Raw genomic sequence first — 13,848 nt, forward strand, 5'->3', positions numbered from 1 at the left:
GGCTACGGGACCTGAACCTGTTCAGCCTCCACAAGAGAAGGCTGAGGGGGGATCTTGTGGCCTGTTACAAACTAGTCAGGGGGGACCAACAGGCATTGGGGGAGTCCCTGTTCCCCCGAGCACTGCCAGGGGTGACCAGGAATAACGGTCACAAGCTGGCAGAGGGTAGGTTTAGGCTAGATATCAGGAGGCGCTACTTCACGGTCAGGGCGGCTAGGATCCGGAACCAACTTCCAAGAGAAGTGGTGCTGGCTCCTAACCTGGGGGTCTTTAAGAGGAGGTTAGATGAACACGTTGCTGGGGTTGTTTGACCCCAGTGCTCTTCCTGCCATGGCAGGGGGTCGGACTAGACGATCTACTCAGGTCCCTTCCGACCCTAGAAACTATGAAACTAGGGCTTTTTGCAGGACATGCAAGGGGGAAGGGTAAATTCCTCATGCTCCTTCCAGCTTGGTCCCCCTCAAGACCCTCAGACATAGCCCAAGTGAGCAAGCACTGAACCCATGCATAGAAGAGTTTTCACACCCTCTTTACACTGGGAAGCTGGGGCAGAGGAAAGGAGCCAGGTTCCCAGTACAGGAGCATGCAGTCCTGTTGTCAGCCATACAGGAGGTGCAGTGTGGGCAGCCCTTTCCCTGGTGCCCTCACTGAACTGCACGGCTGAGATTTCCCACAGCCACAAAGTCCCAAGACTGCTAGAAGTACCAGTCCATGTCAGCACTGGGCACCTTCTGGGCCCAATCCTGTGTAGCACTAACTTGCTCCCAGAAGGGCTTGGGAGCCTTCATCTCTGCATGATCCAGCCCTTATGAAGGGTCTTATGCAGCCTCATCCTAGTGACAGTGCTGTGGACCCAGCCCAGGTTCAAGTCCTGATCTCTGACCTCCCAGGCTTGCAGTAGGTAAGGGCTCAGTGATGGCGGCTGTTCCTGGAAGGTAAGCCCAGTGTGGATCCCTAAAAATCCAGAATCACAGACAACAAGTGTTGGAAGGGACTTCAGGAGGTTACCTAGTCCAACCCATGGCTCAGACTAGGATCATCCCCATCTATATCAACCCACCCAAGGCTTTGTCTAGCTGGGCCTTAAAAACCTCCAAGGATGGAGATCCCACCACCTCTCTGAGTAGCCTGCTCTCCTACCTCCTAGTTGGAAAGTTTTTCCTAATATCTAATCTAAACTTCGCCTGCTGCAACTTGAGGCCATTGCTCCTTGTCCTCTCATCTGCCACCACTGAGAACAGTCCAGCTCCATCCTCTTCTGAACCCCCTGCAGGGAGCTGAAGGGTGCTATTAAATCCCCTCTCAATCTTCTCTTCTCCAGACTAAATCATCCCAGTTCCCTCAGCCTCTCCTCATAAATCATGTCCCCCAGCCCCCAAACCATTTTTGTTGCCCTCCACTGGATTGTCTCCAATTTGTCCACATCCTTTTTGTAGCAAGGGCCCAAAACTGGACACAGGACTCTAGATGTGGCCTCACTAGTGCTGAATAGAGGGGAAGTATCACTTCCCTCGATCTGCTGGCAATGCTCCTATTAACGTGCCGATGAGGGCTGTCTCTGACAGGAGCCCAATCCCCCTTTCTGCAAGAAACGGAGACATCAGCACTGGAGATCAGGAAGGCTGACATCTGTCTATGCTGGGTTTGGCCCAGGGACGGACTGCCCATGATGTCCCTGGAAGCGATAGAGTAATAAAGGTTGGACAGCCCCTGGAGGGGGCCCAGATTACAACCCACACCATGGCTGCACGTGTCTCTGTCACTCTCAAACCACAGAGGCAAAAGGCAAACTGATGAGGGGAGGACACAAAGCAATAGCACCGTGACCCATCAGCACCGGCTGGGGAGCTTCCAACCTGCATGATCCCTTCAGGGGTGAGAAGCCACCAAGGGAGGTGTCACACTTCATCCCTTCATGTGATGGCTGGCCACATAAGACAGACTGATGAGCCTGTAACACCCCTAGCTACCAAAGGTGAGCCTTTCACTCAGGCTATGGAGGCTCAGCTTTTAGTGACAGCCCAGTTTCAAACCCCACTATGAACAGGCTGCACAGGGCTGTAGCACTATGCAGGCCATAAACAATTAGGCTGACTTGACCCTATTTCAATCACCCCGTCTAAAATATGCTGCTGTTCCCAAGCTGCTCCAGCACAGACCTCGTTTTACATTTAGGGCATGCCATTTTGAGGGATATCACATGCTGCTCCACACCGCGCACACTTCCTACCACTTTGGGATCCTGAATCCAGTCCCAAAGAGCTCAAAACAAATGCTGTAATTGGAATATAGCAAAGGAAAGTACAACCACCTCCCTCCCTCCAAACCCACGTGGATATGCTGTAGGAAACAGCATGATTTGGGGACAGCAGTGCTGCTGATTAAATGGTTCACTGCTCATCTTCCCTTCCGGCTTATACTTCCACTGAACACTAGATGTTTCACAAACTTTCGTTTGAAAAATGACCAACACTGTAGGGCTGGAGTATTGTAGCTGCGCTGACCCAGGAAATAAATACTCGAGAAGAAAGATTTTTTTTGGTGACATCTTTTATTAGACCAACTGGATATTTGAGAGAGATGTGAGATCAGCTTCTGGGCCCTGAAGAAGCCCAAAACTTATCTAACATCTCTCCCAGCTATTCAGTCAGTCCAATAAAGGACATCACTAAAAAAACCCTGGCTTCTCTTCAGCACAGGTTAAGATTTTGGAGCTGCTGCACTATCTGAGGTTGTCTTTTTACACCAATTACTGTTCACAGTGATATGCTAGGAGGCTGACACAACTATCTGAACATTTTAAGGTGACTGTGCAGTTCCACATACAGAGTGTAGAGAAGGCTTGTAAAGGAAAGGAGCCTAAGCCAAGTGCCATTTATTTGTAAAATAATCTTTTTTTAAATCCACAACCCTAGAAATATTTCTGCAAGCACTCATTAAAAACTATTAGAATTAAATCATATTAGAATTAAACAGTTCGAACTGATTTTTTGTGAAGGACTAAAGATTCCCCTGAAATGTCTGCAACTACCAATACTGCAGCCATGTCTGAGAACAGTAGGGGTGGGCGGGCAACCTTTCTGGCAGCCACAAACTAGCCCTGCACCTTCCCCAATTACCATTACTGTCTCCTTCCCCTGCCTGATCTCCTGCTCTGCTTTCTGCTCCTAGCCCTGAGCTCCCAGCCTTCATCAGCTCTCTGCTTTCTGCTTCCTGCCCTGTCTGCTGCTGTGTTGCCAGGCCCCTCTTTGATCTACTGCATGCTGCTCCTGACCACCCCTGTCCTAGCGCATGAGCTCCTAAAAAGTGAACTCATTATGAACTCTTGCTAACATAAAAACTGACAAAGTTATTTCAATTGTCCAACCACAGATCCATGCAGAAAGTAAGCAGCCAATGGAGCAGCCAAAATCAAATCTGATCTCTGCCATGCTTTCTGTTTCATTTATATACGATTTTAGGGCTAAGGATTTTAGCGATTTATACACATGCATACATCCCCCCCCCATGATATGACTGCAAAGCCAAGCATTCAAAAGTTAGGAAATCCAGACCTAAGCTGGTTCATGCAACCTTAATTCTGCCCCTTTGTGTGGATGCTTCAGGGGCCAGTTTTAATGACATAATCCCACGCTGTTTATTGAGTACTTCATTCAGCGCCCACAGCGGAAAGTGCTCAGTGAATGTGCAGCTAAATCAGTACTTTTGTTTTATCTGTAGTCCTGTGTGTGGTCCCAGGCATGGTATTCAAACCCTGCTCTGAAGACAGTTATAAATTACCCTTCGGGCTTTTCTGAAGGGTTTATCATGATAGTATCTGTGTTCATATAAAGCATCAATACATTTGTTTTCACAATGGCCCTCTGAGATGGGGGTTATAATTAGCTCCATTTTACAGGTGGGACACAGAGGCCAGCAGAAATCAAGGTCAAAAGTAACTACCAATTTTGAATGCCCATTTTGAGACCCTGAGGCTCTGGTAGTCAGTGTAGTGCTGTAGAGCATGTAGGAGGGTCAAACCCCAGCTCCCATGAACTTCACTTGCAGCTGGGAGTACTCAGCAGTCTGCAGGTCGGACCTCTGGGTCTCAAGTCAGGCACCCAAAAAAATGAGAACTGACTAGTTAGTCAACACCTGCAAAAAGTATAGCTGGTGTGAGTAGTCCAGCATCACAGAGCAGCTATGGCAGAGGCAAGATAAAAGCCTGAACCAGCAGGTTACCCTTTCTGTGTCTGCAGCCCTCTGCCCCATCCACACCACACCTTCCAGCTTTGCAAGTGCTGGTCTGATGGACCGATCTTCGCTGCATGGTCCTACTCCACTGCCAAAGCAAGTCCATCTTGGGCACTGAATGCCCTGGGACAATGGCCAATACCACAGTGCATATGCATGGTGGGGAGGGGAGGCACAAGTCACTTTAATTTTGGCATTTCCTAATTGCCAAAAGCCTGATTTCCCATTAAATCAGGAAGTTTTCTCCTCCCTGGTGGGAGATGGCCACTAACAGCACAGGAGAGCATGTCCCCCTATTCTCAGGAACTGAAGCAGTCAAAATCTGAACAGCCCCAGGCTGAAGCATATGCAGTGCAGGCAGCATCTTCAGGGAATTTAACTACTAACATGTAAGCAGCCTCTACTGCGCGCGCGCAAAGTTTAGGTTTTCAGAGGCTTGCAACTTAACCGAATTTGGGTGGATTTTCACTAGGACAGAAAAAAAATTCTTCCCTGCCACAAAGGCCTCCTTGTGGCTTAATCCCAAGTCCCCTCTAGAGGGTGCTAACGCCTTTCAGAGAAAGCCGGCTAAGTTTTGGGACATGGGCAAAACAACCTATTTTCCCCTTGCCTTGTGCTCAGACATGGCTGAGCCCCACTGAGCAGCAAAAATTCCAGCTTGAGCAAGGCGACAGGCCTGGAAAAACTCAGCCCAGATCTGGCAGGGTTATAAGGAACTGAAAACATCACTTACAATGGGAAGTGGTGGGCAATCCTAATAAGAGGCAAACCCACCAGCCCTGCCTGTCATCTAATTGGAAAGTTTTTTAATTTTTAACCTACCAGGATGCCTAAGAAACACGCGGGATAGCAGGATTGTATAATATAATACATGCGACTTATTTGGAAAATTAGCAACAGCTGTCAGAGCAAAAAAGCCTAAATCGTTTAGCACCTGCTGCAGAAGCAACATGACAGCAGCTCTTAATCATGCCAGTGAATTAAAATGTGAAAGGTTTTTCCTTGGTAAAAATGGCCACGGTCACATGATTTGGATTTTGGAGCACCAAGAGAGGTTCACAGGGAACACGTAACTGTGTGATCTTCCTTCGGTCTGTCCTTCCACGCCCTCCGGTCTGTCATGCTCCTGGGATAGGGCCAAGTTTCAGTTAGTCCTGGACCTGGCATAGACTTTTATAGCTTGTTCTTCTGCTATGGATATGCCCAAGGAATCTGATGGGAGCCCTTGCTGTTTAAGGTAAAGCATAGGCATGAACCTCTACCAAATTCAGCCCCTTGATTATAAGTTCTTTGGGGCAAAGACTATGCATGTTCATGTGCATGTGTGTGGTTCAAAGGGAAGATGCTGTGGGCCCGGGAAGAGGACTAGAGAGGGAAGCTGCATGAGGGAGCTTTCCAACTTTTGTGGCCTAGTGGGCAAAACACTAGGCTGGGACTCAACTAACCTGGCTTCTATGCCCAGCTCTGCCACTGACTGACCAGTGGACCTTGGGCATCTCACTTTCCTTCTCTGTGCCTCATTTGTTTCCCCCGGAAAATGGGGATAGCAACCCCAACTCCCTCTGGAACGATCTTGGAGGTTTTGGTGAAGGAAAGAGCCCAGTATTATCATCATTAGCATCAGTAACTGGCTTAGGTGGGGTGGGTCTGCAATTCATCAGCAAAGTTAATTTCCCTACTGGCAGTTATCCATCGCACTGCCACAGGCCAGAGTAATTGGCCCTGCTGCGAGTGGCCTCACCAATGCAGCTGGCCAACCGCTCAGCAGGCAGAGGCAGAGCCACATAGCTACTCCCTGCAAACAGTCCTTCCAAGTGAGGGCTGAGGCCCATTTCCAAGGAAGAATAGGAAGGCTTGCACTGTTGCTCCCTGCTGGGTGGCTGAATGATGACTGTCTATGTTCAGAGCTGATTTAGGTAGTATTAGAGGGATGTTGAAGCTGTGATGGTGCAAAAGAACGTCTGACATTCAAAAGCTTGTCTGACTTTATCCCAGCTATATAGTTGGTCCAATAAAAGAGATCAGCCTAAGAAATCCTTGCCTCTCACTGAGCTGATCTAGCGCTTCTGAGCACCAGCCCTCATGCAAATAGGTGTGGGGTAACTCAGAAAGCAGGAACAAATTATCCACAGTCATTAATTAATACTGGGTATCAGCCATTCCCTCTAAACACCAGGGCTAGCCAGATCACGTTGTATGCGGTAGCCTGAGGCAGGACACTCAATGCATTGTAATGCAGTATAAGCTGGGCTGATGGAGCCTAGCATGGAAATTTATTTTCAGGTCAAATCCCCTTCATCTGCATAAATTACATTTGAATATTATCACAGGAACAAGAGAGGAAAAGGCGGGCGTGATGCAGGAGCGCCCCAGGTATCTGCCCATTGTCAGGTGCTATGCTTCACCGGCTGTGCACCGTGTTTTCAAATAGTTCACTCTGCCAAGTCCAATAGGGCTTACTCTCTTTCACAGGCAGCAGCTCAAATGCTGAGCTCTCATCAGAAAGCTTTGCCATTATGGCTGAGATTTTACTTGTTAGATGTTAATTGTACGCAGCAAATGCTGATCCATTTGTTGCTGCTCACCGATTTCATTTGCCAACCTTTTGAGAGAAGGGTTGCACAGTGCTGTGCCTGTGTATCCTGCTCTGAGTGCACCCCAGCTGATTCCCACTGCCTTGGGGGAGAGAAGCCCTACTGAAGGCCCCAGAGTTGCAGAGACTGGACATCACCATAGGATTTAGCTTGCAGACATCAACCTCATCTCCCTGGAAAAATGCACCATCCTCGCAAGTCTTTGTAACTGGCACATAATACTCAGAGCATGATTTTGGCCCCAGGGTGGACACAGACAGTCATGCTTAAACCTGTGTTAGCAGATCGTGGCCCACCCTCCTACCCAAAACTTGTGCGTAACATTGTGCCAGAGAAAATACGCTAGTTTACCCACAGCGTATTTCCTATTACAGGTATATGTATGTACTTCCCCTGCTTGTTTTACATAGAAACCTCCATTGATTTTTTTCCACTAGCTGTGGTCAGGCCCCTCTTTCTGCCATTGATTCTCTGTGGTAGATTGTGATCTAGCTGGAAACATTACATCCTTTATTTAACTCTTGGATGATAAGGTGTTATCTTAGCAAGACAGGGACTGATCCCAAACCACTGAGAGCAATGGGAGTTGCACTGAGGACTTTAAATCAGGCCTGTAGCTCCTTGCAATTCACTTTACCTCTACAGCAAAGGAGACATTGCTTAAATGTTTGCGTCTCCATGGAACCGCTCCACTGAGGCTTCCTCTTGTCCCAACCCCCTACCCTGCCACATGCCAACCTGCTTCATACCCCACAGTCAATACTGCTAGACTAAATACATCCACTGGTGCTTCACCGTGGCACGCCCTCCCCCTCCCCACCTCCCATGAGGCCACTCTGCTGCAGCTGGCAGTAAGGATCAGTGCACACCTGGTAAAGCGAACTTCACAGATATTGCACATATACGGCTTTTCCCCGGTGTGAGTCCTCATGTGCCGTGGCAGCTTCCCAGCCCCCATGATGACTTTGTTGCAGATCGGACACTGCTGAGATGCCTTGGGCTTGATCTTCCTTTCTTCCTCCAGGGGCCAGGGAGGAAAGACTCCTCCTAAGTGGGCGGCACTTAGAAAGTTGAGATAAGCATTATAGTCATTCTCTGCTTTAATGTGGCCTAAGTGACCTCCAGGGTTGTTGGTGAACATGTCCCTGAAGAAGTCATTGGGGAAAGGAGCTGGAGGGAGCTCCTCTTTCTCTTCTTCCTCCTTAATCTTCCTCTTTTTGATCACCAGGTCCAAAGGGCTGTTGTCCACTTGCTGCTCTTCCAGCTGGGGAAAGGGACTGAAATCTCCATTCCACAAATGAGGAAAGAAGCCCGGGGTAAAAGGGGATAGAGCTGGCCTCCTGTCGGGCATGTTTGCCTTAGGGTACAGGTTTTCCCTGAGTAACGACTCAATGGAAAAGTCTCGTATCACACCTAAGTGTCCAGATGAGCTATTGGCCGGGTAATGGTTTGGAAAGTCACTAGGTGCTTCTGTGTATGCTTCAGTAAGATCAGATTTTGATGGGCTTTGGTGGCAGCTGACTTCTTGGACATCCGTTAAATTCTCCTGATTCACAAAATCTTCCCCTTCTTCCTCCTCTTCCTCCTCCTCCTCTTCCTCATCCTCATCTTCTTCATCGTCATCATCTTCATCCTCTTTTTCATCGTCCTCTTCTGGCTCTCTGTCAGGCTCCATGATTTCAAGGCATACGTTGATAATGCACTGGATCTCCAGCATCTTGGCTGCGTTGAGGATGTGCTTGACATTTGAGGTGGTGATGGTCAGAGTTGAAGTGTAGGCAAACTCGAGGATGGCAGAAAGTGCTTCAGGCTTGACAAAGTCAATCTCGTAAACATAGGGCTGGTCTGTTAAAGTGCCAGTAGTGAAGAGTTTTTTAAAGTACTTGCTGCAGGCAGCAAGAACAGACCTGTGGGTCCTGTACTCCTGGTCCTGGACAATGAGGATGACGTCACAGAGCAGGCCATCGTGCCGCTGCTCGTTTAAGCCACACAGGATTTCGCTGCTGTGGTTTGGGAATGGGATCCCAATAAGATCTTCAATGCCATCGGCCATATTCTCATGTAGAGCCCTAGGAGAGACCACAACACAGTGAGGAATTAGATAGCAGTGTCTAAGTGCGGGTACAGAGCTGCACAACGTGGCCTTCTCTGCCCTTGCACTCTGTGATCTTCTCTTCAGTCCCCAGCTTCCCACTTCTCTTTCCAAAACACTGCCGACACAGTCATAAGCGGCTCCTGATCCTACAAACGTGTCCATTCCTCTGCACCGATTCTCACCTCACAATCTTGCTCCCGTAAAGCTGCCCAGGATTTCACTCGCTTCAGCAGCTCGCTATGCTCCTCCCAGCCCTCTCTCCCTTTGTCTCCTCTTCCCATTCTCATCTCCCTGCCCCATTCAGGATGTTACCTATCTCTGGGACAGGCTCCTGCTGTTTATCCACGAACTACCCTCCCTCCTCCTTCATATCCCTCCTCCAGGAATCCTTTTTTTTTTCGATCCCCTCATTTCTTGATGCCTCCTGCATTCTTCCGTGACCAGTTTATTGTCCCAGCTTTTCTCATCTGAGTGGTTGGCCAACCCCTTTGGGGCAGAACTCATGCCTTATCCTCTGCTTTGCTAGGCACCCACCAATATTGACATTATTATTTCAAAGGAGTAACAATAACAAGGACGCACCCTTTATGCAATCACTTTAATGCAATCACGCTGTGCCCAGCCTCCTCTCTATCGTGCCAGGGACTACATGACATGGTTGTCTGCAATAGCACAGGGCTGGTCCTTATGACTCAGAAGGTCCCTACCTGTCCTATATTCCATGGTAACACTCATGACACTGGTCATGCTTAGCTATCACATGCTGCTTCAGCACAGGAGAGCCAACCTACTGGCTGTGTATGTAGAGACCCATTTGGGATGTCCTGAAATGCCCCATCCTACTGCTAGGAGGGGAGAGGACTGGCCAGGCTGGCATGGGTAAGTGGTTCCATCACATCGTACATCCAGATGGAAGACATCCAAGTGCCTGCATTGACCTGTAGCAATGGGGAGACACTGCTAGCTACCAGGGTTACCAGTCAAGTATCAGCAATGGCACAGGTGCTCTGCACCAGAGCATTCATGCCTCCAACTGGGTTCAGAGGTGGGTTAGGGTTGTCTAAATCCTTAAGCTTTCACCTCTTCTACGCATTGGCTGCATGCTCATGTGCAACTCCCAGAACATTATCAAATGCACTTTGCTTCTGTCAAAGGCCTCCACCGCTCCCCCACAAGCTGCTTATGCTTGAAAAGGGAATCTGAAAGCAAAAAGCCTACGCCTCAAAGGAAAACCTGATAGTAACAGTGTCCTAGGAGTTTTATCTGTACGACATTTCCTCTTTCAGATGGTTCCAAGAGATCATCCACATGAGAAATCCCAGGGAAGGAGAGACACTTCCTCTGGCAGGCTAGGAATACATTACTAGTGTCACATGCAGCATATATAAAACAGCTGGAATAACTTTGAATGCATTAACCCTTCAGAAAATCCCAAGGTACAGAAGGGGGAGGGAGGGGAGGAGAGAGTGCCAATGCAATTTCATGTCTAGGACTCCAAACCTGCAGACCCTCCTCATGCAGTTCCCAGCGGGCACCACTGTCCACTGGCAATTTTCTGCAGAAAACGTGGCAGGGCTGGAGGAGCTGGAGATTGGTTCCTGTAGCAGGACACTAAGGTGCCTGCTACTCTCAGAGCAGAGGCACAGGTGTGGGTTGCTAGGGCAACTGCTGGGGAGTCAGCTGACAGGAAGGGGCAGGGCCTGGCATATATAAACCCCAGAAGTGAGGCCAGAAGGGCAGTTCTCCGCTAGCAGCCAAGGGAGAAGGAGGTCTGCCAGAACAAGCAGAGTAGAGAAGCCTGACGGCACGAGCAGCTCCTGTTCACGGATACAGGGTGGAGAGTTCCCTGGTAGGGATTTGAACGATGGTTAGCCAGATGGCTTATGTTATAGCCCAGGGGCTTGAGTTTTCTGTTTGTAGTTTTATAACACCAGAGGACCAGGTGAGGCTATTAGGGGCTGGAGGAGGCCTCATAGGGGCTCCACGGTAGCATGGGGACCCCGGTGCCAGACAGGGCGCGGCATTTTTGGGGTGCACTGGCCCCAGCCCCAGGGTGAGGGGGCAGCGAGAAGCCCCAGGGCAGGGGTGGGGGGGCAGAGAGAAGCCCTGGAGCGAGAGAAGGAGGTGAGAAGCCCCAGAGAGTGGGGGCGGTAGGAAGCCTCACGGAGAGGGCGCAGCAGAGCACCAGGAAGGCACGGGACGAGACAGGGTGGTGGAAGCCCCAGGGAAGTCAAGGAGAGGGCCAAATTACAGCAAGATCCAGGTCAAAACTACGTCAGTACCATCTGCGAGGCTTGGGCTGCGGTGTAGGGGAGGAAAGGAGCCACAGATAGTGCCCCCTAGCACCGGGGCAAAAAAAATAAAATGGGCAGCCTCCCGCTAATTAACATCCATCAATTAACCAAGATCAAGGCATGGCAGGCGAGAAGGCAGGCGGTTGGCCCATAACAGGAGGGCGGAGCCACTGATAGAAAGACTCTTGCAGAGGTACTGCTGTCACAGTTCCCCACCCTGCTGCTGCTGGGCTATGCATGCTAAGGAAGGTTTCTTCCAGGTCCCTCTCCCTGCCCATGTCTGCAGCTACTCTTGGGGCTTTTCTATGCCAGAAGTGAGCTCTGCCACCATTGACTTGTACATGCCTTATCCGTGTCCCACTCACTCAAGCCTACTGGCATGCTCTAGACCTGGCAGTACATCTGTGATGCTGCTCTCAGCTCATCCCTTTGTGCCTGCTCACGAGCCCTTCCTGTGGGACTGAGAGCAGCCACTGAGAACATGTCCAGGATAGCTTTGCTTGAAGGCTTGGTGGATGGGGCCTGGGCAGGGTGCATTCAGACTTCCCCACCCCTTCCACCATTGCCATCACAGCAATGTAGAGAAGGTCTTTGCGTCCTTGAATGGGTCTGTACCACCAAAGAATCACACCAGGGAGCATCACAGCAAGACCTGCATCATCCTCTCTGCACCCATTATGTCCCCAAATCAGTGTTGATGGAGCTGCCTTAGTGTGGCATTGGGCATGTGCTGATAAGCGCTCTCACAGGAAAGCTAACTGGTGCACTCCCTGTGGCTTCTCCTCTCCCAGCCCCCAAATTCCTCCTTTTCTGCCTCCTCCCACTGCTTCCCCACTGGCTATATGTTCTGCCAGGCTGCCCACCTTTTCAGCTTCCCCCGGGAGGAGTCCCAGGCCCCAGATTGCTGCTCACTAGCACAGCCTCTCTCTCTGCAGGCTCAAAGAGCAGAGGGAGACGAGAGACTGGGGCTGGCTGATGGAGGTTAGCACAGGTCCCAGAGGCAGCACTCAGTAGTCAGACCCTCCTGTCTTGCTGTGCCACAGCCTTGGCTGGGTCTGAAGCCCTGAAGGATTGGCTTTTGAAACCTTGCAGCCATGGCCCAACCAAACATTGATTTAGTGTGTGACTTGGCAGTCACTAAGGTCACCGGGGATATTGCCCTCATGGGGGCAGCAAGACCCGATCCAAAGGGCTTCCTGATGGCATCCTGTGGGCTGGGAAGGCCTCAGTGCAAGCCGAATGGCCAGACTATCTGGCAAGGCTTCCTGTAAGAAGGGAGTTGTCAAGCACTGGCGCTTCCCTCCTCCTGCCCACGGCCGATCAATAGCCAGCAGAGACCTTGTGATTATCTCTTCCCTCCTTGCCAACCTCCACACCCAGGCAGCCAGTGTTCAGCAGTTATGTGGGAGCAGGCAAACCAAGGCCTTGGGAAAAGAGGGAAATTATCCTCAGTGCTACACAGCTGCCTTCAGACCACCTCCAGCCCCAAGCTGCTTGCTAGCCTGCTGCCCAAGCACATCCCTCCCCACCCCGATCCTGCAGTGCTGGTTTGAGTGGGCAGCTGCTTCCCCTACAGGAAATGATCAGCCTGCATGAAAGCCAGGACTGAAAAGATCTGCCTCCATGTACCACTCCACCACTGTGCCCAAACAGCTGCTGGGGGAGCAATGGGGACTGAACTCACTCCCAGCTGATCTACAAGCTGCCGAAAAAGGCCCTTTAGCACTTAGGGGAGCACCTCTCACAGCTGCATCTACTGCAGGAAGGTCTCCATAGACTCCAGTGCACCCAGGGGCACCCCCCTCATACTCCATACTCCTCAAATCCTGGATGTGAGGTGACAGAGCCTCCCTGGATAGGTCCCGAGCGAATGGCCAGCACCACTTGCAGTGCTCTGTCTTGTGTGTGCTTATTGGCATGGACTCAGGGTTGCCCCAAGGCAGCTTCATTGACCCGTTTCCAGGATTTTGTATCAGGGAACAGGAGCAAGAGGGTGGGGCAAGCATCATGGCAGGCGTCGCCCAGAAGCTGTGATTAGTAGGCACCCTGCCTAGCTACTGTGCAGACCTAAAGCATCTCCCATTTAGGAATGCCAAAGAGCTTTGAAAGAACCAGCAGCTGGACCACACAACACTTGGCCTAGGGGGATCCCATTGGTTCCATTTTACAGATGGGGAAGCTGAGGAGCAGTGAGGAAGGGGACTTGTCCCAAGTCATAGTGAACTCCTAACAGAGCCCGGGAGAGGCCACAATGATTACCTCCTCTGTCATCCACCACCGTGTGGGCCACAGAACTTTACCTAGGAAGTTATTCAGATATCACGCCCAAGCTACAGCCTAGCTTTTGGAAAGGCATGCTGGGGAGACTTAAAGCCAGCAAGTAATGGTGGCACCCTACTGGCATGGTGTGTGTAGTGTGAGTGCCATAGCTTCAGCCTGCCTGGCCCAAAGAAGAAAAGAGGACCTGCCATTTGTGTGGGTAAAGTAAAAGGGGATGCTGCCCAAGGTATTACAAAAAATCTTCCTATGGTGTTATGGTGCATTGTGATTTGAAACTAGTTCTGCACCCATCACAGTAATCTCAGCATTTCAAAACAGGGGTAGGTTAATTCAGAGTTAACAGTAGAACTCA

At 50.3% G+C, this 13,848-nt stretch overlaps 1 protein-coding gene across 2 annotated transcripts in view; it reads right to left on the reverse strand.

The window, feature by feature from the left end:
- The window catches only part of ZBTB7C (zinc finger and BTB domain containing 7C), a 193,436-nt gene that overhangs the window by 8,316 nt on the left and 171,272 nt on the right, over nucleotides 1-13,848 (reverse strand). For both annotated transcript variants that reach the window (XM_019518140.1, XM_019518139.1), the window contains exon 2: nucleotides 7,697-8,896. In XM_019518140.1, coding sequence (XP_019373685.1) covers nucleotides 7,697-8,880 — 1,184 coding nt within the window. In that variant the 5' untranslated portion in view covers nucleotides 8,881-8,896. The remainder of the gene's footprint in view (nucleotides 1-7,696; nucleotides 8,897-13,848) is intronic.

The sequence above is a fragment of the Gavialis gangeticus genome, unplaced genomic scaffold, assembly GCF_001723915.1.
Source record: "Gavialis gangeticus isolate Ggan-Ray unplaced genomic scaffold, GavGan_comp1, whole genome shotgun sequence".
NCBI classification, from domain to species: Eukaryota; Metazoa; Chordata; order Crocodylia; family Gavialidae; genus Gavialis; species Gavialis gangeticus.